Source organism: Canis lupus, chromosome 3 (genome assembly GCF_003254725.2).
Source record: "Canis lupus dingo isolate Sandy chromosome 3, ASM325472v2, whole genome shotgun sequence".
Taxonomy (NCBI): Eukaryota; Metazoa; Chordata; class Mammalia; order Carnivora; family Canidae; genus Canis; species Canis lupus.
The window spans coordinates 54,792,210-54,819,432 of NC_064245.1; the positions used below are offsets into that span (position 1 = coordinate 54,792,210).

General features: G+C 47.7%; 1 protein-coding gene across 4 annotated transcripts in view; it reads right to left on the reverse strand.

Moving 5' to 3' along the window:
• The window catches only part of HOMER2 (homer scaffold protein 2), a 130,874-nt gene that overhangs the window by 90,400 nt on the left and 13,251 nt on the right, over positions 1-27,223 (reverse strand). Inside the window, exons 3-4 of one of the 4 annotated variants that reach the window (XM_049108502.1) lie at positions 20,538-20,579; positions 19,873-20,075 (exon numbers count right to left, since the gene is read on the reverse strand). Coding sequence is in view for 2 of the 4 variants with exons in the window: in XM_025436894.3 (XP_025292679.1) it covers positions 7,830-7,834 (5 nt within the window). In the remaining 2 variants the exon portion in view is untranslated. Of the gene's footprint in view, positions 1-7,829; positions 8,013-19,872; positions 20,076-20,537; positions 23,156-27,223 lie in introns of those variants that run through there. The other 3 variants (XM_049108503.1, XM_025436894.3, XM_025436893.3) reach the window with 3 other exon arrangements.

The following is a 27,223-nucleotide window of genomic DNA, read 5'->3' on the forward strand; positions in this document are numbered from 1 at the left end:
ACCCGAGAGGATCCAAGACAAGGGAATGGAACATCCCTGACAGCATATTCCAGAAGGTCCTTCAGGGGTCTCCCTCCAAACCCCACCCAAAGCAGAGAGGATGGTGATGACAATGACAATGGTGATAAACCTGGCCACCATTCACACATTACTTCTGTGCCAGGCATTGTGCTAAACACTTTACACACATTCCCTGCTCAGTTACCTCACTGTGTATTTAACAGATGAAGACAGTGAAGTCAGAGAGAAAAGGACTGCTTCAAGCTCACACAGCTGAGGGGGCTGGGTTCAACTGTACTTAACCATCCTCCTCCATCCACGTCCGTAAACTGGCCACCAGGTGAGACGGCCAGTTCTACCTCTAGTCTCTAGGGGCGTCAGACAGTTCTTCCTCAATCTGCACGAGCGAAATAGGCAAGGAAGCTGGCTCTGCTAGAGCTCCTCTTCCAGCCCCTTGGAGCCTCCCAGATCAGGCTCCATTCCTTTTCCCCATGAGGACCTTCTGGTCCCCTCCTCCCCCAAGGCAACAGAAGTCAAAGCAACTCTCCTTCTCTCCATATATCTGAACAACTCCACTAAAAGCTTTCCCAATTAAAGATCCCAGAAGGAATCCGATACCCAGGCAGCAGGATCTGGGATATTCCTCACTAATTGGGCCCCTGTGGACACCCCCAGCCCAATAATCCACAGATGAGAGCTCCCCCCCAGAGCCAGAGGACAAAGAGCCTCTGCTGCCCTTACTTGTGACCTCCCTGGGGCAAGGTCAAGAGAAAGGGGTCTGCAAGAGCCGCTCCCTTAGCTGGGATCCAGCTTCCATTCGGCTGGGAGACACCTGCACACTGCACACCTCTCAGGCTAACCGCTTTGGCTGGTGGCGATGCCACAGTCCCCAGTTCCCCAGAGGAATAATAATATGACTATCAACCAGGCTTGTGAATAAAAATGTTTTTTTTTTCCTTAAATCTCTCGAATCGTTGACAAATGTCTAAATGTGTTCCCCACAAGCATATTTTTATTCTAACAAGCTAATTTGAAATATAATTTAAATAAATTCTACCAGAATGATACCATATGACTAACAGCACCCGGTGGCAGAACTACTGGAGACTTCATCGTAGTTTAGCAGAGGCTCCCAACCCGGTGCTTCCCACACAAGCACACCCCACTAGGAAACTGGCTCATGACACCAGTGTTCACCTCCTGGCCCATAAGCACTGTACAATATCTAGAAATGCAGACACACTGGGGAAAAAAACAGTCTAACTCTCAAGATCTATAAGGTCAGGATTTGGCATCTGAGATTTCTGATAAAATGCTTTCTCGTCTATCGTAAGCCAGTTTCTGGACTGCTGTTCACCTTTTTTACACTGTTATAAAAATTATTGAAGTACAATTGACATACAATGTTATATTAGTTTTGTGTTCACTGCTTTTTTGGAGAAATGTAAAGTTTTTCAAGTGCTTCGCATCCCCACTCCATGTACCAAAGGTAGATTTTTCCAAAGATTTTAGATGCCTATGCTGGCAGAGGTGACATGTCACAGGATTTATCCAGGTTTTGTGTGTGTGCGTTTTAATTGCCTCATAACTAAGGCAGGGAATACAATGTCCTTCCCATATATACGTCCTTGCCAACCCTCTTGCCAAGGCGATTCTCTGAAGGAGGGGCTATGGTACCCACCAGACAAAGGGCTTTGAAGCAGAAAGGGCACTCAGGGGTGGGCATGGGTGCTTTCTGCTTGCAGAGAACATTCTTGTCCTGGTCTGAAAGGAGAATCACTCTGCCCCGATATTTCCAAACGAGGAGAAACAATCTGAGCAGCTGGGTCCTAGTCCACCAACCACCCTTAGCAACAGTGATGAATCCTTGATGTTCCTACCAAGATTCACTAAGAAGCAGTGACTCACCCAAAATTACACAGTTGCCACAAATTACCCAATGTTAATTGTGATCCTGGTTTCTCTACCATTTCTTTCCTTCGGTAATTCATTTAGAGCAACCAATTGCTTTAAGGAATTGTCAAAATGTCTTTTTTCCCCCCAAATACCCTGCCTTATTCTAGAGGGGATTCAAGCAAGCTTTCAAAGATGCATAAAATTTAGCAAAATGAAGAATCAGAAGTAGGTGTGGATTTAAATACTGATGTGTATTTATAGTTACTGGCATGAAAAGATGTCCACTCAAGGTATTTTAAGTTACAAAACTTACATTTCAAAACAGATGTAGGGTATGATTCCATTTTGTTAAAAATACATTTGTTCCAGGTAGACCTACATCTAGACACCGGGACATACATAGACAAGAAGTCTGCAGACAGACACTTGATTACTGAGGGAGGTCATCCCTGAGACATGGGATAACAAGTAATTTTCACTTCCTTCTCTATGCTGCTATGTTTTTGTATGAACATGTAGCATTTTTATAATTAGAAAAAAGCAAAGCTATTTTCATTTTGTTTAAAAAAAATAAGTGGTAGATGAGCAAGAGAAAAGGCGAACAAGGGAGGGCTGTAAGATGGAGCAAAGAATAAAGGTGATGGATGAGGTCTGATAAATTTTGCTAAGACTGAACACATATTTAACTCTAAGTTCCCCAGGAGCCACTGCAGAAAAGAAAGCTAGTGATTTACACAAATCACAACACCCACTTGACAAAAACAAACCACCTGCTCTGCTCTGAGTTTTCCTCTAAAGGACCGTGTAGGAGCAGCAAATGTGCCCTTGACCCCATCAGAAAACTCTCAAGGGCGAGGGGTTTCGGTGCTGTAGCCTACAAGAATGATGGCCTCTCCCCAAAGTGAAAGTCAACCCAAAGAGTCTTCACTCATTCCTATTCATTCATTCATTCATTCATTCATTCCATACATATCTATTCAGTGCCTACCCCATTCCAAATACTATGGTGGGTTTTTTTTTTTTTTCCAACTCTTGCACAAAGGGAGATGCTAAGGCTGCCTACATAATGAGGGTGATCCTAAATGCTAACAGCCCCCTGGCACTCCCTATGGCATACCAGGGCATCTGTCCTAAGTGCCCCAAATAGGCCGGCACTGCCTCTAACATTTTTGAAGGGCAACATTTTGTTTCAACTCATACTAAAACTGGAACTTCTATATGTGGCTTATCTCTGATTCTAAAACACAAACTCTGTAAAGGCAGGAGTGACCTAGAAGGTCTGCTCATCCTGTGTTCCCAAAAGACCCTCCAAATGCCTTAGAGATGAACAGATCGAAGGAACCTTAGGAAGTGAAGTTTAGAAAACCCAAGGCAGGACCCAGAAAGACAAGTTCCCTCAAGGCATCTGAGAAATGTTACCTGTTTTAGTCAACATGAACCCCAGAGCAAAGTCCTTTGCAGGAGGAATGGAAAGTTAGAGAGGAAGTAATGAACAGCAAGAGAAAGCTAACCAGTCTAGATTACCGAAAGAATGCCCTGGGTGTCAGATAACTTCAACTGTGCCCACCACACCCTGCAACGTAATCTTGGCTGGACAAAATCAAGGGGTGTAAACCGAAGCCAAGCAGAACTACAGTAGATCTTGTTTGTAAACACTGACAAAATCAGCTAAAAGTCACAACAGCAGGCAAGCCGGCTTTTGTTACCTTTTGCAGGCGGGTAAAAAGATAATTTACAACCCCAGTACTCGGATGACAGCTGACAGCTTGAGAATTAACCCAAGTCCTACTAAAAGCTAAGTGGCTTGCTTTAGCGTTAAAAGAAAATTGCATCCAAATGTGATTTCTTTCTCTCTTGGCCCTTGCAACCCTCAATTAAGCAAGCTATATAAAAGGTAATCCAAAAATTATCACAACTTCCAGGCCGGCATCCAAGCAAGGCCACCCACCACAGTCAAGCATTAACTCAATCAAAAAATACTGGGGGCCTATTTGGTGCCTGTCACTGTGCTAAGTGTTGAGAAACACTGGAGAAAGAGGTAAGACCCTATCTTTGTGGGATGCTATTGGGGAAGACGGATTATAATTAAGTAAACAAAGCCCAAATGATTACATGTGTGCTGCAGTGAGCAACTGTAGAAAAAAAGCTGTGGCTATGCTAGCAAGTAAAGGTGGGGGTCAGGAAAGACTCTGCAGGTGACCCTGATGCCGGAATCCAAAGCAGGAGGAAGGTATTTGCAGAGCCAAGGCAAGAGCATCCCAGGCAAAGGGAAGGGCAAGTTCAAAGATCCTCAGGCAGAACAAGAATAGCAATGAGGCTCACGTTAGCAGAAGGCAGTGAGGGATGGCCGGAGTGACAAGGGAAGTTGGGAGATGAGGTATAGGCCAGCCCCTGGTGCTGATGGGTGTTCAAGGAAGAGGATGATATGATTCTGATCTGCAATTTTGAAAGCCAGGCACTCGGGCTCCCGGGTAGGGAATGGACTGGAGATACCCAGGGCAGAAGCTGAGGAAGTTGGTCCAGGAAGGAGGCAAGGGTGGCCAGGACCAGAGTGGGACCCAAGATCCTCAGGACACATGGACACCTAGAGGTAGAACCCTAGGACAGCCTGGACATGGAGGGTGAGGAAGAGGAGAAGCAAGGACCACTCCTAGCAAGAGGGTGGGTAGTGGGGCCACTGACTGGGACAGAGAAGACGGAGGGAAGGGAAGAGCTGGAAGGGTTATCAAGAGCTCCGTTCATGAACAAGAATTGGAAGCCCCCAGAAGCGCCGTGTTGGAAATAAAACCATGGGAATCACCAGCGGGGCGGGGGGGGGGGGGGGGGTGGGGGGGGGTGGATCATATTACCTGGGAAGAGAGTGTCAACCACACGAAGGAAGCCAGTCTAGTCCCTGAGTGGCCCCATGATGCAGTGGTCAGAGGAGCAAGAGCAGGGAGACTGGAGAGGAACCATCAGGAAGGGGAGCAGAGAAGCAGGGGGAGTGTGGTAGTTAGAAGCTGGAGGGCAGTGGGAAGAGAGGGTGGCCAGTGGATAGGAACACAGCCGAGGGATTAACACAAGGACAGCCATCTGGCCCCATGCAGGTTCCCAGGGACCTGCACTTGGGGTGGGACAGCAGAGCATGGGGGTTAACGAATGGCAGGAGAAGAGAGCCAACGGGGACGGTGGGTTTGGGGTGGATCTTCTGAGTCATCTTCAGGTGAAAAGGAGCAGAGAAGCAGCAGAGAGCCATAAAGTGACAGAAGCTAGAGCTCTGCTCTCCAATATGGCAGCCACCACCCACATGTGGCTTTTCCATTCCAATTAAATTAAAAATTCAGGTCCTTGGTCACACGAGCCACATTTCAGGTGCCCAACAGCCACTCGTGGCAGGTGGCAGCCATATGGGGCCACGCAGACACAGACGGTCTCATGGGTGAGGAAAGGTCTCCTGGACGGCACTGAGCCAAGCCCTAGTGTACACTGCTGGGAAAACCCAGGAGGTGGAAGGAGGAGAGAGAGATGGTGCCTGATGAGGTGAGAGGGGTGGGATGGATGGTCCTGGCCGGGTGACAAGACGAAGGCCTGGCCAGCCACTGAGCCAGGTGGGAAGAAAGCCACCAGGGTAGTGCAGGTGGTAGGAAGACGAGGCTTTCCTCAGTCTGTGGAGGGACCTGTTCTGTCAGCAAAGGGAGGCAGGTATATGTGAGGAGACGAGAGGTCTGAGATGTGAGAAGGTCTGCACCAGCGGCCTCTTCCTCAGGCAGAGAAAACAAACTTACTGGGGAAACCACAGGCTTAATGCAAAAACACTTCACAGAAGAGAAGCAGAAAGTGAATGTGTGAGAGAGGATAAGCATCTTAAGTGAGGAAGAAGTAAACTCAGGGGTTTTCCCCCCCCTTAAGTCTCAGCCATGTCTGCACAGTCGAGCCGTAACAGGGCTACAGGACCACAGTGAGGATCCCTCCTGGCTGCCCTTCTGTTCTTCCCCCTCATCCTACTCAACTCTCGGGGAGGATGACATTGGTACTATTTTAGGTTGAGATGGCTCCCTCCACCCTCTGTCTCAACTGCTCATCCAGCCCCGGCTCCATCTCAATTTACAGCCATGGTTTGTATGTTCACATGAATCACAGAAGACGTGGGTACAGTGAAGCTGGCAGAAGCAGGCAGGAGTTACAAACCAGCCCTCACCTACAAGAAGGGAGTAACACACATGTACCGAGTGATGCTAAAACGACAGGAAAGCCACATTCCCTTTCAACAAGCTCCCTGAGCTACTCCTCCCTGATGCTCCACAAACAAACATTACCTTCTGACATTTTCTTCAAGCTTTTACTAGTAAACATTTTCATTTCCACAGAACTATTTGATCTCAACCACAGAGTTTCAATATTCGTTTTTGATCACGCAAGTGTGTTTGTGCTGTCTGTGGGGGGGGGGGGGCACAGAGTTAAAATTACCAGATCCCTTTGATCTTCCATATTGAGACCTACATTAGCCAACTCCTTCCCACTGCCCCCACCTCGTACATTTTTTTAAGTATGAAATCTGAGAATCTCAAAGGTTCCCACTGCACAAAGGTTCCTCCTGCAGAGGTCACTGGAAATGTTACAGAAAACCTGCTTTCCAACCAGTGTGCCTCTGGTAAAAATCACCCATAGTTGCTCTATGTGTGAAATCTCCTGGACTGGCACCAATGTCTTAAGCCAATCTCTCGGTCCCTCTGCTCTACTCATGGAGGTGTGGAGCCCTCACACTTTCCTTCAGCGAAATTCCTCTCCACCTGCCTCTGGTTCCTTCTGACACTTGCAGACCCCACAGACAATATTCGCTGGAGAAGATGACTCCAGAAATTTATGTGGAGTGAGGTACAAGAGAGCCACTGACCATGGGAGCTAGGTCAGGCCACCAGGACAATCTCACCCCTTTCCACTCCTCCCCAACCCCATAGAGAAAAGAACGACCTCTAGACCCACCCAGCAGAAGTCTTAGGGTCAGGAGGAGGGCCATTTGAAGGCCGCTAAGCACAGCAGCAGGGGACAATTCAGGAACTCTGGTTCAGGGCCCACACCCCCACCACCCCAGGGTCCCTGTCAGGCTGGGGCTTCCCCTCTGCTGAGGCACAAATGTCCTTCTACGAACGCTCATCAGCTGCCCAACCTGGGGATAGTCACCGAACCACTTAAAGCATCAGTTTCCTCATCTGTAAAATGGGCATAATGAACTGTTCCAGGAAATCGTCACCACGTGCTCCCGGCGGGTGAGCAGGTGTAAGGAGTTAACCGTGTTAGTACAGTGGCTCCCTGACTCACAGCGCCTGCTGCTCGCGGAGACGCCAAAGAGAAATCTATCCTGCTTTTTAAATTACTTTATAGACTGGAGCATTAGTCACTTGCACAGAGTGTTTTAACTTGTCCCCTGAGCATCTTACTCCTCACCCGGCTCCTTCCAGACTCCTCACCCTCCTCCGTCTGGAAGCAGAGTCAAAGTCCACTATTCCTACGCTCGGGGGGGGGGGGGGGGGGGGGCACGATTATTTGGTCTGCTTCCTTTCCAGGAAAACTTCTATTTCCATTCTGTCGTGGAGGACGACAAGCTGCTTCTCACACTCACAAACACAGGCCCCGGAGTTGGTCGCGCCCGGGGACCGCGGGAGCCCGGCCAGGGTCCCCGTCCCCGTCCCCGCCGCGCCCCGGGGGCCAGCTCGGAGGAGGGGGGCCGAAAGTCCGCGCCCAGGCCGGGCCGCCCGTGCCGGGGGCGGAGGGCGCGGGGTCGGGCCCCCCCGGGCTGGCAGGCGCCGCCCCGCGCTCGCCCCCGGCCCCGGCCCCGGCCCCGGCCCCGGCCCCGGCCCCCGTGCGGCGGGAGGGCGCGCGCGGAGGGCGCCGGCCCCCGAGGCTCGGAGCCGGGGCCGCCTGGCGGCCCCTCCGGCGGGCGCTGGCTCACTCACCCCATCTCGGGCGCTGCTCCGGCCGCCGCTCCGACGGGCCCCCCGGCGCTTGCTCCCAGAGCGCTCCGCAGCCGCTCCCCGCGCCGCACATGCGGCGGCCCGTGCGCGCCCGGCTCAGCCCCGGCGCCGCTCCATTGCGCGGGGTACGCGGTGCCGCCGCCGCCAGGCGCGGGCGGGCGGGGGCTGGGCGGGGGCTGGGCGGCGGGGGCTGGGCGGCCGCGCTCCGGCCCCGCCCCGCCCCGCCCCGCGCCCGCTCCTTACGTAACCTCGGGGGGCCTCCGGCCGCGGCGCCCGCCCCCCGCCGCCCCTTCCCGCGGCGGGCGGTGTGGGCGCGCCCCCGCTCCTGGCCGCCGGGGGCGAGCGTCCCGCCCGCTGGACCCGAGTCGCGCTCGCAGCGGGAGGGACTTTGGGGGCCGCCCTGCGGTCGCAGATGAGGAACTGAGGCCCCGGCAGGGGGAGTGAGGAGCCCAAGGTCACGCTTGCGGACCCGAGGTCAGGCCTCCAGGACCTGAGATGGGCACGGCCATGCCCCTCCCCCGAAGCCCACCCTCCTTTTGCTGCCCATTGCCAGGCTCGGTGGCTCAGGGTACCCGCCGCCAGGAGATTCCGGAAAGCCAACGTGGCAGGAAGGATCCTGCACCTGCGGCAGGTGTTCTGGGCTCTTCCCCCGTGAAGATGGGACTGGGCTCCCGATTAGAGACTAATAGCTTCTAAGGAGGCTTAATTAAGCTTGGTTTTATTCTTAGAGCAAGGGAAACAGAGATGGCAAAAAGAAAAACTAAAGAGCATCCCTGAATTCCCCGTCCACACATCATGTTCTGATTCCCTACCAAAGGCTGGCACTGGGACGAAGCTAATCTGCCCCTGAGGGCCTCCCACCAACCAGATCATCTTCTGCTGAGAACACACTGCCCACATAAACCTGCCACTTCAGGACATTTAAAAAAGAAGAAGAAAGAAGAAAGAAGAAAGAAGAAAGAAGAAGTAAAGGAACAAGCATACGAAGTAGGGCCACCATCTTGAACCTACTGTCCTCTCTTCTGAGACCATAGGTTTATCTATTAACCAGCAAGGTCTCCTGGGGTGGGGAGGAGCACCCACCCCCTGTACTTCACACTGTGGTAATTCTCTCAATTACAAACCTGACCATGCCACTCTTCTTAAAATCCTTCAGTGGCTTCCTTCCCACCATCCTTAGGATAAAGACCAACATACTAAACATGCCTCAAGACCCTACCCCATCACTCTTCCACTGCCTTCTCTGGCCTTTTCTCTCTCCTTCTCTTCCTGCCCTTAGCCAACTGACCATCCTCCTATCAGCCCCAGGACCTTTGCACATGTGAGTCTCTCCCTCTGGGAAGATTTTCTCCTCTCCTATCTGTATCACCCCTAGTCAATTCCTACTCATTCTTCAGATCTCAGCTAAACCATCACTTCCTTGTGGAACCTTTACTTAATGCCCTAGACAAACTGAGAGCTCCCATACTTCATCACACTTATTGTTTGCAATATATATTTGCAAAATTATTAGTTTAATATGTCTCCCAGGCACATCTGCAAACTCTGTGAAGCCCTATATTTTCGCTCATCATTGTATCTCCAGTGCCTGAAACTGTGCCTAAAGCCCTCCATAAATACCTGTTGAATGAATGAACTAGCAGAAGCCAGGCCACAGACACACAAAATTGGCCAGGGTCTGTAAGCACAAATGAGTCTGTTCAGAGGCAGGGCTGGTGCTTGGTGCTGGAGGAAACCTATCTATCATAAACTGAATTCCAAAGACCAGGGGTGGGGGTGGGGGTTGTCCTCAGCAGTGTCCAAGGCAGCAGTCAGCTCAGCTGGAGTGGGGGTATCAGACAGATTCACGGTGCAGCACGGCCAAGCAGTCTCCCAAATCCTGAACAAGAATTTATTTCTGTTCCACTGGTGGGAAGGCACACCCATTTACCTTGGGAGGAAGCAGTGAGGCGAGACAGGTGGAGCTGGTGAATCACTTGGGCTGCTTCCCACAGTATGTGGGAAGCAAAGCGATGCTGGAGGTATGAGCCCACGTAAGGCTCGACATTCCGTGAGTAAAGTGGCTGTCCCTCTGGACAAAGGCCCTCCCTACAGGGTGAGGGGAAAGAAAAGGAAAAGCATGGGCCAGACAAGATTTGGAAACAGATTCCCCTCCTTTCCATCAGCTTTGGGGGAGCTGTGGAGAGGGGCTTCCTTCCTCTTCCAACCCCAACTCAAGGCCCAGATTGGATGCTGCCTCTCCGGAGGTGCAGGGGGATGAACTAAAGCATGTTGGTGTTCCCAGAAAGTAAGAAAGTGCCCGAAAAAAACAAAAGGATGGGGACACAGGCGCTCACTGCAGGAGCTCCTGATGGCCAAAGCTGGAGAAGTTTGAGCAATGAGATAAATGACACTGATTAGGATCATGATGCAACATAAGAAATATTACTCAGCCATTAGAAATGACAAATACCAACCATTTGCTTCAACATGGATGGAACTGGAGGGTATTATGCTGAGTGAAATAAGTCAATCGGAGAAAGACAAACATATATGTTCTCATTCATTTGGGGAATATAAATAATAGTGAAAGGGAATATAAGGGAAGGGAGAAGAAATGTGTGGAAAATATCAGAAAGGGAGACAGAACATAAAGACTCCTCTAACTCTGGGAAACGAACTAGGGGTGGGGGAAGGGGAGGAGGGCGGGGGGTGGAGGTGAATGGGTGACGGGCACTGAGGGGGGCACTTGACGGGATGAGCACTGGGTGTTATTCTGCATGTTGGCAAATTGAACACCAATAAAAAATAAATTTATTGTAAAAAAAAGAAGTAAATACACATCAGTCCGTACTTTAGGTATTAAGTAAGTGGAGAAGAGGCAAATCTTCCCAACCGAAGAATTCCAAATAAGATGTGTAGTTGCTCCCCAACCCAGGAGGTAGAGTGTGACACGCCCCCACTCCCCCACTGCCTTGAGAGGAGGTCTCAGGGTCCTAGTGATTTGCTTCTAAAGAATAGAGTATGGGGGCAGCCCCGGTGGCGCAGCGGCTTGGCGCTGCCTGCAGCCTGGGGTGTGATCCTGGAGACCCAGGATCGAGTCCCACATCGGGCTCCCTGCATGGAGCCTGCGTCTCCCTCTCCCTGTGTCTCTGCCTCTCTCCCTCTGTGTCTATGAATAAATAAATAAATAAATCTAAAAAAAAAAAAAGAATAGAGTATGGACAGGAAAAAATGACAACTCCACAGTGGAGGAACCTGGCAGACCCTGCACTGACCAATCAGGTTAACATCACCAGTGATGAGCCATGTTGGTGCCACGCACCTCTGATACGGTGTGATGAGCCGTGAACTTGACCTGTGTGATGTTTTCTTCCCCCAACCCCATAACCCCAGTCGAATCACGAGAAACACACCAGACAAATCCACATTCAGGAACATTCTACAAAATACCTGACCAGTACTCCTCCACCAAGGTCACGAAAAAGAAAGACCAAGAAATTGTCACAGACCAGAGGAGACCCAGGAGATATGATGACTGAGTGCACATGAAATCCTGGACTCAGTCCTGGAAGAGAAAAAGGAAAACCTGTTGAGGTCCAAATAAAGTCTGGGGTTCAGTTACTAGCAATGCACTAGTACCAGCTTCTTGTGTGGTGTCCTGTGGTAACATCAGACGCTGACAATGGGGGATGCTTGGTGAGGGGTATGTGAGAGCTCTGGGCAGTATCTTTGGCACTTTTCTGCAAATCTAAAATTGGTCTGAAATAAGAAGTTTATTGAAAAAGAAAGGTACCCTGAGTGTCTCCTATAAACCAAATTCTGCACTCCATCTCACCATTGGCCATGTTAGGAAGGTGAGCTTGCAGAGCTCTGAACAAGTAACTGATCTGGTGATACCTGGGGCCTGAAATGGTGTGCACGACTCCCAGAGTAAGCCATGGGTTAGTATCCGTGCTTTTCAACGCAGCTGCAACTTGCAGTGAGAAATACATCTGACACCACAACCCAGGTCCTGCTTCAACTTGCTCTGCAGATACCTATCTATATAAAATGGAAACAAAAGTTATATATATATATATATATATATATATATATATATATAAAAGTTATACAGAACAATTCTTTTCCTCTCACCTGCAAAGCATTCAACATTTTCCCTTCTGTTCTATTTTTAAAAGCAGTGCTGCTCACAACCCACTACATTGATTTCAAAACCTGTAATCTCTATTTTTTTTCTCAACAGCAAGATGAGGCTTAACATGTACATGTATGGTATTACTATTAGTGTGTTCATATTTCTGATACTGCTGATCCAGGGACTTCAACCACCTTTTTTCTTCTGACCATACAAGATCAGTCCTTGACGTATGAAACAAATGCCTCTTTAAAGCCATAATGCAATGAATAACTATCAGGTGTTGTGCAGCTACTAGGTTATATTTGTGAAGACTACGTAGTGACATAGAAAAATATTTATTCTTTTGGCAAATATCGATCACCTATTATGTGTCTGATGCTGTGCTGGGCATGAGAGATAAAGTGCTCAGCAAAAAAGACACAATCCTTCCAGCACAGAATTATAATGTTGGGTGGAAACTGTTAATCAAATAATCACACAATACATAAACTGTGATGTATGTGAATGAAAGAGTCCTAATTTAGGTTGAGAAAGGTGGGCAGGAATGGCCTCTAAAGAGGCCCTGGCCAGGGATGGTGCAGAAGAAAGAGGTCCTGGGCAGAGGGGATGTCAGAGACACTGCCATGAGGGAGAAGTGGGAAGGTCAGAAGAACTGGAAGGTCAGGATGGTTCAAATGTGGTGAGTTTCATGAGGCACGAGATGAGAAGGGGGGAATCCAGGGGCCCCAGGTCTGGCTAAGGATTGGGATTTGTTCAAGTGCACTGGCAGGTGGGGAATGCTAGGATCTGGTTTACCTTTTTACCTTTTTTTTTTATGATTAATTAAATGTCTTTTTAAAATTTACATTTAATGATTAATATATAATGTATTATTGGTTTCAGAGGCAGAGTTCAGTGATTCATCAGTTGAATGTAACACCCAGTGTTCATCACATCACATGCCCTCCTTAATGTCCATCCCCCAGTGACCCCATCCCCCCACTCCTCTCCCTTCCAGCAACCTTCAGTTTGTTTCCTATGATTAGGAGTCTCTTATGGTTTGTCTTCCTCTCTGATTTCATCTTGTTTTATTTTTTCCTCTCTTCCCCTATGTTCCACTGTTTTGTTTCTTAAATCCCACATAAGTGAGAACATATGATACTTGTCTTTCTCTGATTGACTTATTTTACTTAGCATAATACCCTTTAGTTCCATCCACATCATTGCAAATGGCAAGATTTCATTTTTTGATGGCTGAGTAGTATTCTGGTGTATAAATATGCCACATCTTCTTTATCCATTCATCTGTCAATGGACCATGAGCCTGGTTTGTCTTTTTTAAAGATCACTCTGGTTACTGGGAGGAGAGATAAGAAGGGGGTAGGAGTAAAAACTGTTTAAGAGGCTCAGCAGAAGTCCAGACAGAAGACAAGGGTGGAGCTGAAGGAAAGTGGACTACGGAGCAGACATGTGTTCAGAGGTAGACTCCACAGGACTAGGTGAGGGACCAGGTGTGTGTTTTGATATAAAGTTAAGTTCGGACAGTAAATCCAGGTTGCCATTCTCATGGCGTCAGGACTCTGGTTAGCTAAAACAATTTCTGCGCGTGGACAAGGCCTGGATGCTCAGAACATGAAAGTTCTAGCTCCCGGCACAGCAAGCAGAAGGAATATGGAGCATCAAGGCTAGAGACAGAGAGAGCTGGGCTGTAAGCTGCTGTGCCATGGACCATCTCGGTGATGGTGGGCAAGCTTTCCAACCTCTCTGTTTGCTCACCTGTCGAGAGAGGAGACCTCACTAGAACATGAGCTTGCTCCCTGTGATCCTCACAATCAAGTCTTTTGAAAGCTTAAATGAGATGATACATGGAAAGTGCTTAGCTCAGTCCCCGGAATAGTACTTTTTCTTTTTTTTTTTTTTAAGATTTTATTTATTTATTCTTGAGAGACAGAGAGACAGAGAGAGAGAGAGGCAGAGACACAGACAGAGGGAGAAGCAGGCTCCATGAAGGGAGCCCGACGTGGTACTCAATCCCGGGTCTCCAGGATCACGCCCTGGGCCGAAGGCAGTGCTAAATCGCTGAGCCACCCAGGCTGCCCGGAATAGTACTTTCTTAGTACATGATAAATACTATTATTATTACTGGCTCTCATGATGGAACTGGGGTGAAATTTTCATTCTTTACTATAACTAAATGAAGACTGTTAAATCCTGTTTATATAGTCAACATATTAACATTTAGTAGAGTCAGCATGAGGAATCTGAAACTGTATGAAACAGCTCATGGTAACACTTGGCAAACTCTGTCCCAAACTCTCCATAGCATCAGGATTTCTCTGCAGGTCATCTGAGGGTCAGAGAAGATGAGGGGCCATCTCTTTAAGATGACACCAGATGGATATGGGACCATGGGGATATGTCCATGTGGTTGGCTCAATACTGTGTCGTAGGAAGTGGCCAGGCCTGAGAGGTAAGGTAGGACCACACCAAAAGATCTTGGGGCATGTTAAGAAGTGTGGACCTGACTCTGAGGGCCACAGGGAGTAAGTACAAGTTTTGAAGCATGATCAGATTAGTATCTTAGATCCTCTGGCACCAGTAGGGAGAGTGGCCTAGAGAGGTAGAGACTGCGGGCTGAGTTTTGTTAGGATAGGTTTCAGCCAAGGCTGGGAAGGGAGAGGAGGTGGCTTGATTAGCCTCCAGTAAGGGATGGGAGCCTGAAATAAGGGAGGACAGGGAGTTCTTGTGGCTTCTGGGCAGAGGGGTCTGTCAACAATCCAACAAACCAGAAGAGAGGCTGGACCTCCCTGGCCATCTCTCAGTAACGTTCAGCTATGATGTTCAGCTACGACAGGCAAAACTGGAAATGACTAGATGGGCAGCCTAACTAACTGCAAGCACCTCAGGTTGCCCTGAGCTAGCACCCTATCACCTTTCTTGTGCCTTTGGGATGATTCAGCAGGTGAGTCTCCCTGTAAGACAGTGATCTTTGGGGGCAGGCACCACAAGGAGGACCCCTTGGTCCCTCCCTTGGTCTTTTGGCTCTGTCTAGGCTCTGTTCTTAGGTAGCCTCTCTTCCCAGCTCTGGTCCCACATTCATATGTACCAAGAAATAAGTAAATTCCCCAATGATTTAAGCCACAGTCCCAGAATTGAGCTGTACTTAGTCTGAGTGCCCTGCCTGGGGGCTCGAGCTCATCCCTGAGCGCATACCTGTGGCCAAAGGGATGATGTGCCCTGACAGGCTTAGTTAGGGGTCACATGCAGCCCCAAGTGAGGTGTGGAGGCAGCTCCTCACATAGGATCATGGACTGGGGTCAGGACTGGAGGAGACAGCCATAGGAAAATCAAGAGTTGGGACGATCAAACTAAACAGATGTGGGGGGAGTGGCCAAAGATAATAGATGCCCCCCCATGAACACACACAATTATATTTGTTTCCCAGTGCCCGGCACAGAGTAGATGGATGAATTGTTAGATGAAAATCAAAGATATGATCGAACCATTCCAATTAAGCTACTCCTGGAGAAGAACTTGAAAGACCCAGCCTGGGGAGCTGGAGAATGCACAATTCTGAGACCCCAAGACAGAAAGAGTAGAAAAACATGCTGTAAACCAGCCGTTCCCAACCTTGGCTGAAGATCAAAATCACCTAGAGAGCCTTGACAAAATGCCAGTGCCAGCACTCCACCTACAGAGAGGACAACTTAATTGGCCTGGGTGGTGCCCGAGCATCAGCAATCCTGTAAACTCCCCAGGTGATCCCTATGTGCAGCCAAGGTTATGAACCACTGCTCTAAGGCTCGTGATGCCAAAAGAGCAGTACGGCAAGGCACGGAGCCCCAGGACTTTGGGCACAGGAAGGGACAGAAAAGAACACACCCTAGCTTGTTGCTTGGGCTTTCTTGAGACTTAGGGCTCCAGAGAGGAACTAAGAAACCCAAGGAAATGGTGGGGTGAGGAGGTATGGTGCCTCCTCTAATATGGGGTGGAAGGAATTCATCCAAAAGCTCACCAGCTCTCTCCGGAGAGGCTGGGCTCACATGGTTAGTTGTCTCTGACTGGCAGCAGCCCCAGAACCGAGAGGCACCCGTTTGCACATCTAGAATAGCTCGAATGGGGCAGGCTCAGACAGGTGAGGTGAGGCTCCAGAGCCATGTCTGAGGCAAACTCAATTGAGGATGGTTAAGAAGGTTTCTAACTAGAGACATGGTGTAGATGGTGATGCCTCTCCAGGGTACATGGAAGCCCGGAAGGAGGGCAGCCACAGAGCAGAGAGGAGAGATGGTGGGTGTGATCTTGGACTTGCTGAAATGCTAGATACCAGGGACGAGTGAAAGATGTTCAGTAAGCTCAGAGACTGTGGGGATGGGACACAGAAGGGGGACTTGGGGCCATCCCCGAGACAGGACTCCAGGAGGAGCAGACTGGCGCCGATGGAGCAGAGGTGGGGCTATGGAGGACATAGAATCAACAGGGCAGGGAGGGCAGCCTGGACAATGAAAGAGTGGCCCTCAGCACCCAGGGGCCAGCTGTTCTAGATGTGGGTCAAGCCCCATGGGCTTGATTTAGCTGAATCAAATACCTTAGATGAGACAGAGAGAGAGAGAGAGAGAGAGAGACAGAGAGAGAGAGAGAGAGAAACAACTCTTTACTAGAAAATGAAAACAAATAAAAAGCAAATCCTACAAAATAGAAACGAGTGGGTTTTCAATTCATATCAGTAGCAAACAGTCACTGAACACCTACTACATACCAGACTAGCCACAGATGGCTCGGCTGGCATGGGTAGCTGATCAGACACACAGCCCCACTCCTAGTCCCTACCCCAGTCCCATCTGGGGGGCTGTTGCCTCTAATAAAGCTCAGCTCATCCACCAATTGTTCTAAGTGAGGTCCCCCTGCAAATCCAGGGTCCTTGTGATAAGTCACAGCTTTCCTAAAAACCTCCTGTCTCACATTGCTGCCCAGTGGGGTTTGGCTCTGTGAGTTTCACAAAGCCCTTGTCTGTGCTGGGCTCCCAGCAAGAGCTGGCTTCTGCTCCAAGCTCTTTTCCATGCTGAGCAGAGATGCATGATCAGGTGGGTTGGTCCAGAAATGAGTTCACCTTTTCTGGCCATTTCTAACCATCTCTCGGACAACTCACCCCTAGGAGTGGGGTGATGGGGGGCGGGGGTCTCCAATTCCTTTCTCCTAACATCAGCATTACAATCCCAGATAGCAGAAAGTCCCTTTATTTTATTTTTATCTTTATTTTTTTAGAAAATAAAAAATCAAGATAATACCTCTCTACTCCCTTGAAGCAAGAGGCCACCCAGCCAAGGAGACCTCCCTGCCATGGTTTCCTCTGCCATCCATTATCCTCTCATTCACTCAGCAAACACTTCCCGGCCCCAGACTAGTGGTTAGGGTGCTGGCTGCCTCCTTGACAAGCCTCCCTTATAGAAATTCTGCTTTTTTCTGTGTGACCTCTTTCACTTGCAAACATCCCCCAATCTCACCTCCTTCAAAACCAACACAGAAGCTGCCTGAGTGTTTGGTTTTCTTTACTCAAGGATCTCTCTAAATTCACACGCTTCTTTACATTTGCTGGTGTATCACTTTGGAAATGTCCTCTTTGGTGGTTACTTGGGTATATCGCCTCCTAAACAAGTTGGTTTTGGTTTGTTTCCTAATTGTGGCAAAATATATGTAAGATGAAATTTATCATTTTAATCATTTTTAAGTGTACAGTTTCCATGAAATTAAGTACATTCAAGTGTCATGCCATCTCCAGAACTTTTTCATTATTCCAAATCCAAACAAATCTTTTAATGCCCAGAGAAAAGGGACATGTTTAACCTATTCTTTATTCCTTGTTCTACACATAATATGTGCCCTATAAATACTCTTGACTATCTAAAGCAGACAAGACATGTAATAAAAAAGATACCAAACAGGCACCAATAGCTCATCAAATCACCTCTTCTAAAATTACTTCTTATTAAACCAAAGGGGAGGGGACACCTGGGTGGCTCAGTGGTTGAGTGTCTGCCTTTGGCTCAGGGTGTGATCCTGGGGTCCTGGGATGGGGTCCTGGGATGGAGTCCTGCATCAGGCTCCCCACAGGGAGCCTGCTTCTCCCTCTGCCTATGTCTCTGCCTCTCTCTGTGTCTCTCATGAATAAATAAATAAAATCTTTAAAAATATATAAAAAATAAACAAACAAATAAATAAATAAATAAATAAAACAAGAGGGAGAAGACTGACCCCCAAAGAGAGAGAAAACAGAAACTTATTCTAGATGGGGCCTGATATCTGGCTATCAGCTGGCCCTGGCCAGAGGGGCTAGGTGTCTAAGACCCTGGAAGAAGACGAGGATGAGGAGGATGAAGCCCTGTCCTCTCTTCTGTGAGAGTTCCAACTCCAGCCAAACAACTGGAGCTGACAACACACAAAAGCACTTGGAGGAATGGACCAAGCCCATTACTCCTGAGTAAGATCCCTTGAACAACTAGAGGAATATTTCCCCAAACTTGGCTCATCACACAGATCTCTGAGAGCATTCATTAAACAGATGGAATCAGTATATTCTGGGGTGGGGTATGGGATTCTGCATATTAATAAGCACCTGGAGTGATTCTTATGAAAGACAAATTTGGGAAAGAATGAACTAGAACGTTCCATCAGCAAGGTGGGGCCAACCTAGCCGCCTAGGGTTTTGAAGATAAAGGCTCACAGGCCGACTTACTTTATGTTCCCAAGAGTGACTCAGACCTGTGGGCTACTTTCCCAAACCCTCCCCAGCCTCCTGGGCCCCAAGACTCCCTCAGGCCTGCTGCCTCCCGCACACTTGGCCCTTCCTCATCCGCCATCCTGCCCTCAGGGCCCATACGTTGCCTCTCATTCTTCCTCTGTGCCGAAGGCCCTGGATGAACCCAAATTCTGGCAGCCCTATCCCCTGGCTTGGCTCCCCGTAGTTGAGGGATGACAATGAGATATAGTCTTAATTTAGAACAAAAGAGCCAGGTAGTCATGGCCAGGTATTAATTAGGGAATGACTACAGATAGTTGGTGACATCATACCCTACCTTTAGATCCAGCTGGGTCGTTACATGGAAATAAGTCTGGAAGCTTATAGCTACCAAATCTGAGGTCACTGTTTACAGGAGGAGACACTGGACACCAACCATATCATCACAGCTGAAATTTCACTCTGGGGCCCTTCTGATACAAGCCAACTGAATGGCCCGGGAGACTGATCTGCATTCAGGTTGTTCCAGTGGGGCCCCCACACCTCTGAGCACCACAGAAACATGACCGCCCTCTCCCACAACCATTCCAGGGTACAATGGGTCAGAGTGGGTTATGGCAAAGCAAGCTGGAAATTCAGGAGTGTCTTCCTTTTAATAATGCCAGGAAGGCTTTGTTTTCAAACAAATTAGAGAAATGACAACAAAATTTCTGAAACAGCTCCGTGTTTATCTTCACTCCAGAAAGTTTACATAAAGCAGTGTTTCCGTGGTATGTCAACAGGTGTTAAGCAAAGGGAAAAGTCTCTGTCCTCCATAGGTTTGGACAAAACTCAGGGAAATAGGTTTCTTTACTGGCTTCTCCCTCTGTCTCTCTCTAACACCAGTACTATGTCAGTATAGATAGGAAACTCCAAGAAGTGAATGCGATGTACTATCTTTTCTAAATTGAATTAATTTATTAACAACAAAACCTTAAGTTTTCCAGAGGACATGTTTTGGGAAATGCTGAAACAAAGGATACTATCGCCCAGAGCCAACTTGACGTATAAGAAATAAGCAGTTGCTACTGTGTTTGCTCTCAGATGAACACCTCCTCCCTCTGATGTACCCTCTTCTGTAACCACAAAAATCACTTTTTAGATTTAAGCAACAGAGAATGGTAGATAAGTAAGCAGGCTATCTGGATTCTTACCTGGGCTCCCCCACTTATTAGGCTCAGGAGTGTTATCTGACCTCTGATGCCTCAGCTTTGTCATCTGGAGAATGCGGTGGGGAGGAACAGACAAAGCCATGCCCTGAGCCATTGCCATCCAGCTATAGAGGTGTTGTCTCCTGAAGGAGGAGGTCTTCCACGCATTGCTGGGCTTGATGGTCCCGCAGATAAGCTAGCAGTCACTTTGGAAGGCACCACACATGTGGGAGAAGAGTAGAATTGAGGGGTAAGTGAGGGGGTGAAAATGAATCCAAGAGGGCTGTCGTGCTAAAACTCAGAGCATCTGGAAGCAATACGGAGGTGCTGGCCAGGGCCACAGGCCCAGGATGAAGGGAAGGGCCACTAAAACGTGCAGAACGAGGAACAGGAAAGAACAAGTCAACCTTGGTGGGCAACTTGGGTCAGCGAGTGCCACTGAGGAGGCCCCAGAGTCAGGAAGATGGTCATGCAGAACCATGGTAAGCAAAGATGAGGAGAGGTTAAGATACAGTACTTTCCCCCCCACCCTCCCACAATTCACTTTCTGGGGTTTCAGTTATCTGTGGTCAACTCGAGGTCCAGAGGCAGATGATCCTCCTCCTGACACATCCCCAGGTCACCAGCAGCTTAACAGGAGGTCACAGACACATGCCCATGTCACCCACCTCATGTCATCTCCTCCCGTAGGCACTTCACCATCTCACATCCTTGCAGAAAGAAGAAATATCACAATAAGGTATTTTGACAGAAGGACAGTTACTCATGTAACTTTTGTTATAGTACATTGTCATAATTCTTCTATTTTACTGAGCTATTGTTAATCTCCTGCTGTGTCTAACTTATACATAGATAGGTATGATCATAGATATGCATGATCACAGGTATACATGATCACAGGTGTGCATGATCACAGGTATGCATGTGCTGGAAAACACATTGTATGCATGGGGTTGGGTGCTCTGTGTAGTTCTAGACATTCACAGGGGGGCTCGGAACATGCCCCCGTTGGACAAAGAGGCATGGCTACTCTGCTAATAACCAAGAGGGAGAATGGGGACGCTCTTGCTGGTGAGTTCCAGTGATAAACTGTGGCCTCTCAAATTAGGATTTCAATCATTTCACTGGCATTTCAGGATTGACATCCATCACCATACAGCAACATGGGCCACAGCAGGCAAAGGGGTTCCTCAGAAAACATCTGAGCAGAAGTGGAACTTTAAGAGCATCCTGTCGGGGATCCCTGGGTGCTCAGTGGTTTAGCAACTGCCTTTGGCCCTGGGCGTGATCCTGGGGTCCCGGGATCGAGTCCCGCATCGGGGTCCCTGCATGGAGCCTGCTGCTTCTCCCTCTGGCTGTGTCTCTGTCTCTCTGTCTCTCTGTCTCTCTCTCTCCCTGTGTGTGTGTGTCTCTCATGAATAAATAAATAAATAAAATCTTTTAAAAAAATAAGAGCATCCTGTCCAACTTTAGCCATCCTCAGATAAGAAACTTTAACTTCCTTAAGATTTCATTATGGCTGAGAATGAACTTACCAGGTCAGTTCTGGGAAAAGCAGTTTGGTCTCTCTAAAACCACAAAGCAATGAATCCAACTCTAAAAAGGCCATCTCTGAGGCAATCTGGGGTATTTGAATACTGCCCTTTGATGATATTAAGGAATGACCCAATTTTTTAGAGATAATAATGCATTATAAATACATTTTTAAAATAGAGTCCTTAGCTATTAGAGATCCACACTGCAGGAGCTATATTTTGCTTCAAAGTAATCTAGTAGGTATAGAGGAGAAGAGGATCAGTGTATAAGTGGAGTTGGATTGGACATGAATTGCTAATTTTTGAAGCTGAGAGGTAAGTGGGGCTCACTACACTGTTCTACTATTGTGTGTGTTTGGAATTTCCCATTAAAACAAAGCAGGGGCACCTGGCTGGTTCAGTTGGTAGAGCTTGAGACTCCTAATCTTGAGGTCATGAGTTTGAGCCTTACAAGTAGAGACGACTTAAAAAAGTTTTTAATTAAAAAAAAGAACTCTACAAAGTGGAGACATCTCATTATGCAGAGAGGCCATCTAATGTAAGTCTGTAAATAAAATAGGCATTTTATTCATTCACTCATTTACTCACTCCAAAATACAATCATGTATAATATGTAAAATTATATATGTATAATTATGGTAAAATTCATATAACACAAAATTCACCATCCTAACTACTTTCAAGAGTGCATTATGTCAATTATACCTCAATAAAAAATGAAGCGTACAACCCAGTGGCATTTTGTACATTCACAATCTTGTGTGACTATCACCACCATCCAGTTTCAGGATATTTCTATCACCCTGAAAGGAAACTCCAAAGCCTATTAAACAGTTACTCCCCCTATTCCCTCTTACTCTTAGCCCCTGGCTACTACTAATCTGCTTTCTGTTTCTACAAATTTACTTATTCTGGATATTTTCAATAAATTCAACATAGATTTTAATTTAAATTTTATTTTTTTATCATTAAAACATTCAACAGGATTGGGGGACCTGAGTGGCTCAGTGGTTGAACATCTGCCTTCAGCTCACAGCGTGATCCCAGGATCCTAGGATCAAGTCCCACACTGGGCTCCCTGCAGGGAGACTCCTTCTCCCTCTGTCTGTCTCTGCCTCTCTCTGTGTGTCTCTCATGTATAAATAAATAAAATCTTTTAAAAAAATGCATTGCATTGATACACCATAACTTACTAAATTATCTCTGCATCCACTTCTGCTTTATAAAGATGCAGGAACCAAAGCCTTAACAGCTGTTTATTTTAAGGAGACAGAGAAATGTCTAAGTTCATACACCAAATGAAACAGGTAATACAGTTGGAACCAGATATGTATATTTGAAAATTATCTCTGTGAAACAGAAACCATACTAATGAATCCTCTCAGGGAGAACACAGGGGTAGGAAGAGGAGAAAAGATGCTGACAGTGAACAGGACTCCAACAGTCACTGGATAGTGAAATAAAACTAAAAACCCTACAAATTAAACCCTGCACATTTATTTAAATAGAATAGAACTCTGTATCCTCAGGAACTACAGAAGAAGTGTGGGAGCATACAAGATAAGTGTTTGCTGGGTTGGACGGAGCCTGCAGCAGAAGGGCATAGCACTTGCAATTCGAGGGAGAGCACTCATGTCCAGCCCACACATCAGGGCCCCACACCATAACTGGACGGGCAAAGGCTCCGGCATAGAAGTGGTAGTGGAAGCCACAGGAATAGACACAATTCCTGTGAAGGGCTTGGAGGATGAATGGAGGTCAAGGATAGAGCCCCAGGCTGCGGAGAGAGTAGTGAATGTTCCAGCAGCCCAGAGCTCTGAGCAAGACCCCACACCAGAAACCCTTCCCACTTCGCCCGGCGGGGGGGTGGGGAGGTGGCAGGAGTGGTGGACAGAGCTGTCAGGAGGGCTTAGGGACCTTTCTGGGGGTCTAGATCCGCAGGGGATTTGACAGGGGAGAGGGGGGCAGAGAGGAGAACTGTTTTAGGGCCCGAGAAGAGCTCTGACAAATAGACAGGACTCTTCCTTCCCTAACAATAGTTTTCCCTGAAAATGGACCTAATAATAGGCCTCACACTACTACCAAGGCTAAATTGGACTCCAGTGACTCATAAGTCTTTTTATGCCTTCAGTTCCGAACTCTGCTTTCCATCCAACTCAGTAAATGACAACACTGTTGTTCTTTTACAGAAGAATCTATTTCAGGGATGGGCAGTGCACAGTTCATAGCCGTCTGTGCTATTATTACCTACTCCTTTCACAGTATTCATTTCCAACTTAAAGGAAAAGAGAAAACACAGAGGGAAGTAGAGTGCTATCTGGCTAGGTAAGTCCTCTGAGATGAATTTGCTTTATAATGAAGTCAGCTGTGTGGAAGGACAAACCCGAACAAACGGCCACTTCGTAAATCTGGCCATACAGCATTGGCAAGGATCCTCATGGGTTACAAACTGGACTGGACTCAGAAAAATAGTTAAATAAAACAGGTCCAGCTCCTGTTTGACCAAAAATGGCTAAAGATGAACAACTCTTACCCCTGGCAAAGTTCAGCTCAGTTTGGCAAATATTTATCAAGTACCAGCTGTGTTCCAGGGATGCAGAGGTGGATGGCCACCACCCATGGCCCTCTAGCTGCACTCAGATCCCCGGACACCAGGAAAAAGCACCAGGTGCTCTAAGTAATCAACGGGAAAGAAGTGGTCCATTCAGAAAGAAGATGTATTTCTCATTGTAAATTAATAAACTGACATCTGGGGACACCTGGGTGGCTCAGTGGTTGAGCATCTGCCGTTGGCTCAGGTGGTAATCCCAGCCAGGGTCCTGGTATGGAGTCCTGCATCAGGCTCCCCAAAGGGAGCCTGCTTCTCTTTCTGCCTATGTTTCTCTGTGTGTGTGTGTGTGTGTCTCTCATGAATAAATAAACAAAATCTTAAAAAAACAATAAACTGACATTTGGTTTACTGAGAAATCGGCATGCTAGTGTGATCATACAAGCTTGGTTGGCATAAGCCAGTTCTCAGTAACAAAGCAACTCTGATTTCTGGATATTTTCAGCTGAGGCCTGGGCTCTGGATCATGCCACAGGTGTGCATAATTAAGATCATGGGGATTAGGGGGTCGGGGGTGGGTAGAGGAGGCTCATGTAGGGGATGCTGATGCACTCCTTCTGTAGCCCCAGCTCTCCAGCGTGCACTGGCCAGTGCTTCTCCCCAACCCTGAGACTCCAGCTCTTTTCTCAGATCTGCACCAGATGGGGGAACAGGTGGAGGTCAAAGGCATGGGATGGAGGGGTGAGTAGAGGTGGAGAGAGCTGGACAGACACACAGAAGGAGATGGACAGATGCTGTTGGGGAGGCAGAGCCACTAACGATATATATATATATATATATATATATATATATATATATATATTTTTTTTTTTTTTTTTTTTTTTTTTTTTGCTTTGACACCCTTCTCAAATTTTAGTGATTGTGGCACTTAGAATGTCGCACTCTGACATTTCTCTTCAGATGCAACAGCTCTTACCATGGAGAATTTATTTCAAAACTCAAATGGCTTTTAAATGATTCCTGGAAGCAAGAAACTGTGGCTCTTGCTATTAATCTCTGACTCTGCTAAGGTCAGTTTGCTTCTGGACCAGGGCCTCAAAACCCTCCCTTCTCTGTGGAAGGAGAGAGCTGAGGGCGGGGGGGGGGGGGGGGGGGGGGACGGGAGGGAACCAGCCATTTCTGCCAGAGGCATTATTAATATTATGATTGTTGGGGCGCCTGGGTGGCTCAGTCAGTTAAGCGTCCGCATCTTCATTTTGGCTCAGGGCATGATCTCAGGGTCATGGGATTGAGCCCATCGGGCTCTACATCAGTGGGGAGTCTGCTTGAGACCCTCCCTCTCCATCTCCCTCTGCCCCTCCCCTGTTCATGCTCTCCTGCTCTCTCTCTAAAATAAATAAATTGTTTTAAAAATACATTACAATTGTCATCTTTCCAAGAGGACACATTAGTAAGCAGACTACTCAAGGTCGGATGTTTGACACAAAGATTCTAATGATTTACTCCTGCCCTTAACTCTTTCTAGGTCAGAATCTTCTCTTCTATGGTCTGTGGTCCAAAATACTGGGGTTTCACTGAAGTGCTTGCTGTCTATTCAAGCAGATAGAGCTGCTGTTTGTTCTCTCTTTCAACCTCTCTCTCTTGTATAACTTGCATAACCTAAAATGCACCCATTGTCCACAAATGGCTCATGATTTTTAGCCAAGTTATGGAGTTGTGTAGCCATCACCACCACTAACTGAGTTTAGGACATTTCTGTTGCCCCTGGCCTCCAAAAGCTCCTTCGTGGTTATTTATAATCTGTCCCTCTCTCCCACCCAAACCCCAGCAATCACGGGTTTGCTCTCTGTCTCTATCCGAGCCTCTTTGTTGGACATGATTTTGGGTGTAGGCATCCCCAGATTCTTGCACTTCTACCTAAAGATGGGGTGGCCCTCTAGGTAAGAATACAAATTGGATTCTTCAGATTTTACAACAGAATGAAACCGTATTTGTGTGTCTGCAGTAGGTCATGGCCAGGCCTGCCCACAGAAAGAAACTCAGTAGACATAAACGGAAAATTGTTAGGTCTTGCAGGGAAAGGGAGATGGTACGTTCTAGCACCATGGAAGCACCGTGGAAGTTCACAGCCTGGGATGTGGCTCTCAGGCCCAGGTGATGTGGGCTTCTGAGCAGCAGACTGTTGGCTTTATGTGCAGGCACAGGTTGTTCCTAGGTGATAAGCAGTACACACAGTTCTATATGCTTTGGACCTGGTGGACACCTCACCATGTGTGGGCACATCTCCATGGGATACAGAAGAGGCAAGCATCAGGAAGCCCCCTGGACTCCTTGCCTCATCTATGTCTCTGGCATTGCTTTATCCCTGCTTCAGAGATAAACCACAGTAAGAGTAACTATGAATTGAATCTCAGCTGCCCCTTGATACTCGACAGACTCCACGTTCTGGCTCAAGCAATATTTCATGTGAAAGCAAATAGTGCTTGCTTCGCCAATGCCACAAACATCTGGATTCTCATTTCTCAACCACAGAGGGCCATCACAACTGGCCTGTCATATAGCTATTTCTCAAAACTCCAGCTCAGATGTGTTGTCCTTCAGGTCTCTGGGAGGAGAAAGTGGATTCAGATCTCACTTCTGCTTGCTTATGTAACCTTGGGCAAGTTGTCTCTCATATCCAAGGCTTGTTTATACAAGGGGGTTATGTACCAAGGTGGGTTATCATGAGCATAAATGAGATAATGTAGATAGAAAGCATGGTTCCCGGCGTGTAGCCAGTGCTCAGTTGACAGCGATAGTATTTTGACATGATTTTGACATGACTGTTTTCACAGGGCTATTGCAAAATGTTTGCATCAGAACCTCTCCCTGCTCAAACCAGCCAAGTCAGAATGTCTCGCTTTGGTTTGGAAAACAGTGGGGAAGGAGAGGAGAGACCAGCTAACATTTCTCCATCCTTGTAATCTTGGCAGTGGAGGATAATAATCATTATCGTCTCATTTTAGAAATAAGGAAACCAAGCCTCATTATTGGCTAAAGGCACTCTGGCTGGCCTACACGGAAAGCCAATGCTCTTTCTACCTAAAAATGCTCAAGATCCCCATAGAGCAACAGCTCTCCACCCACCCATGGGAGGGCTCAGACTCTTACCTGCCAGGAGGGAGAACAGAGTCAACAACATCTAATTGGAATATGCTGAAGTCAAAGAGAGACAAGCATTGTCCCAAGTCAGCAGAGATCACAACTCACATCCCAAATATAACAGGAGTGA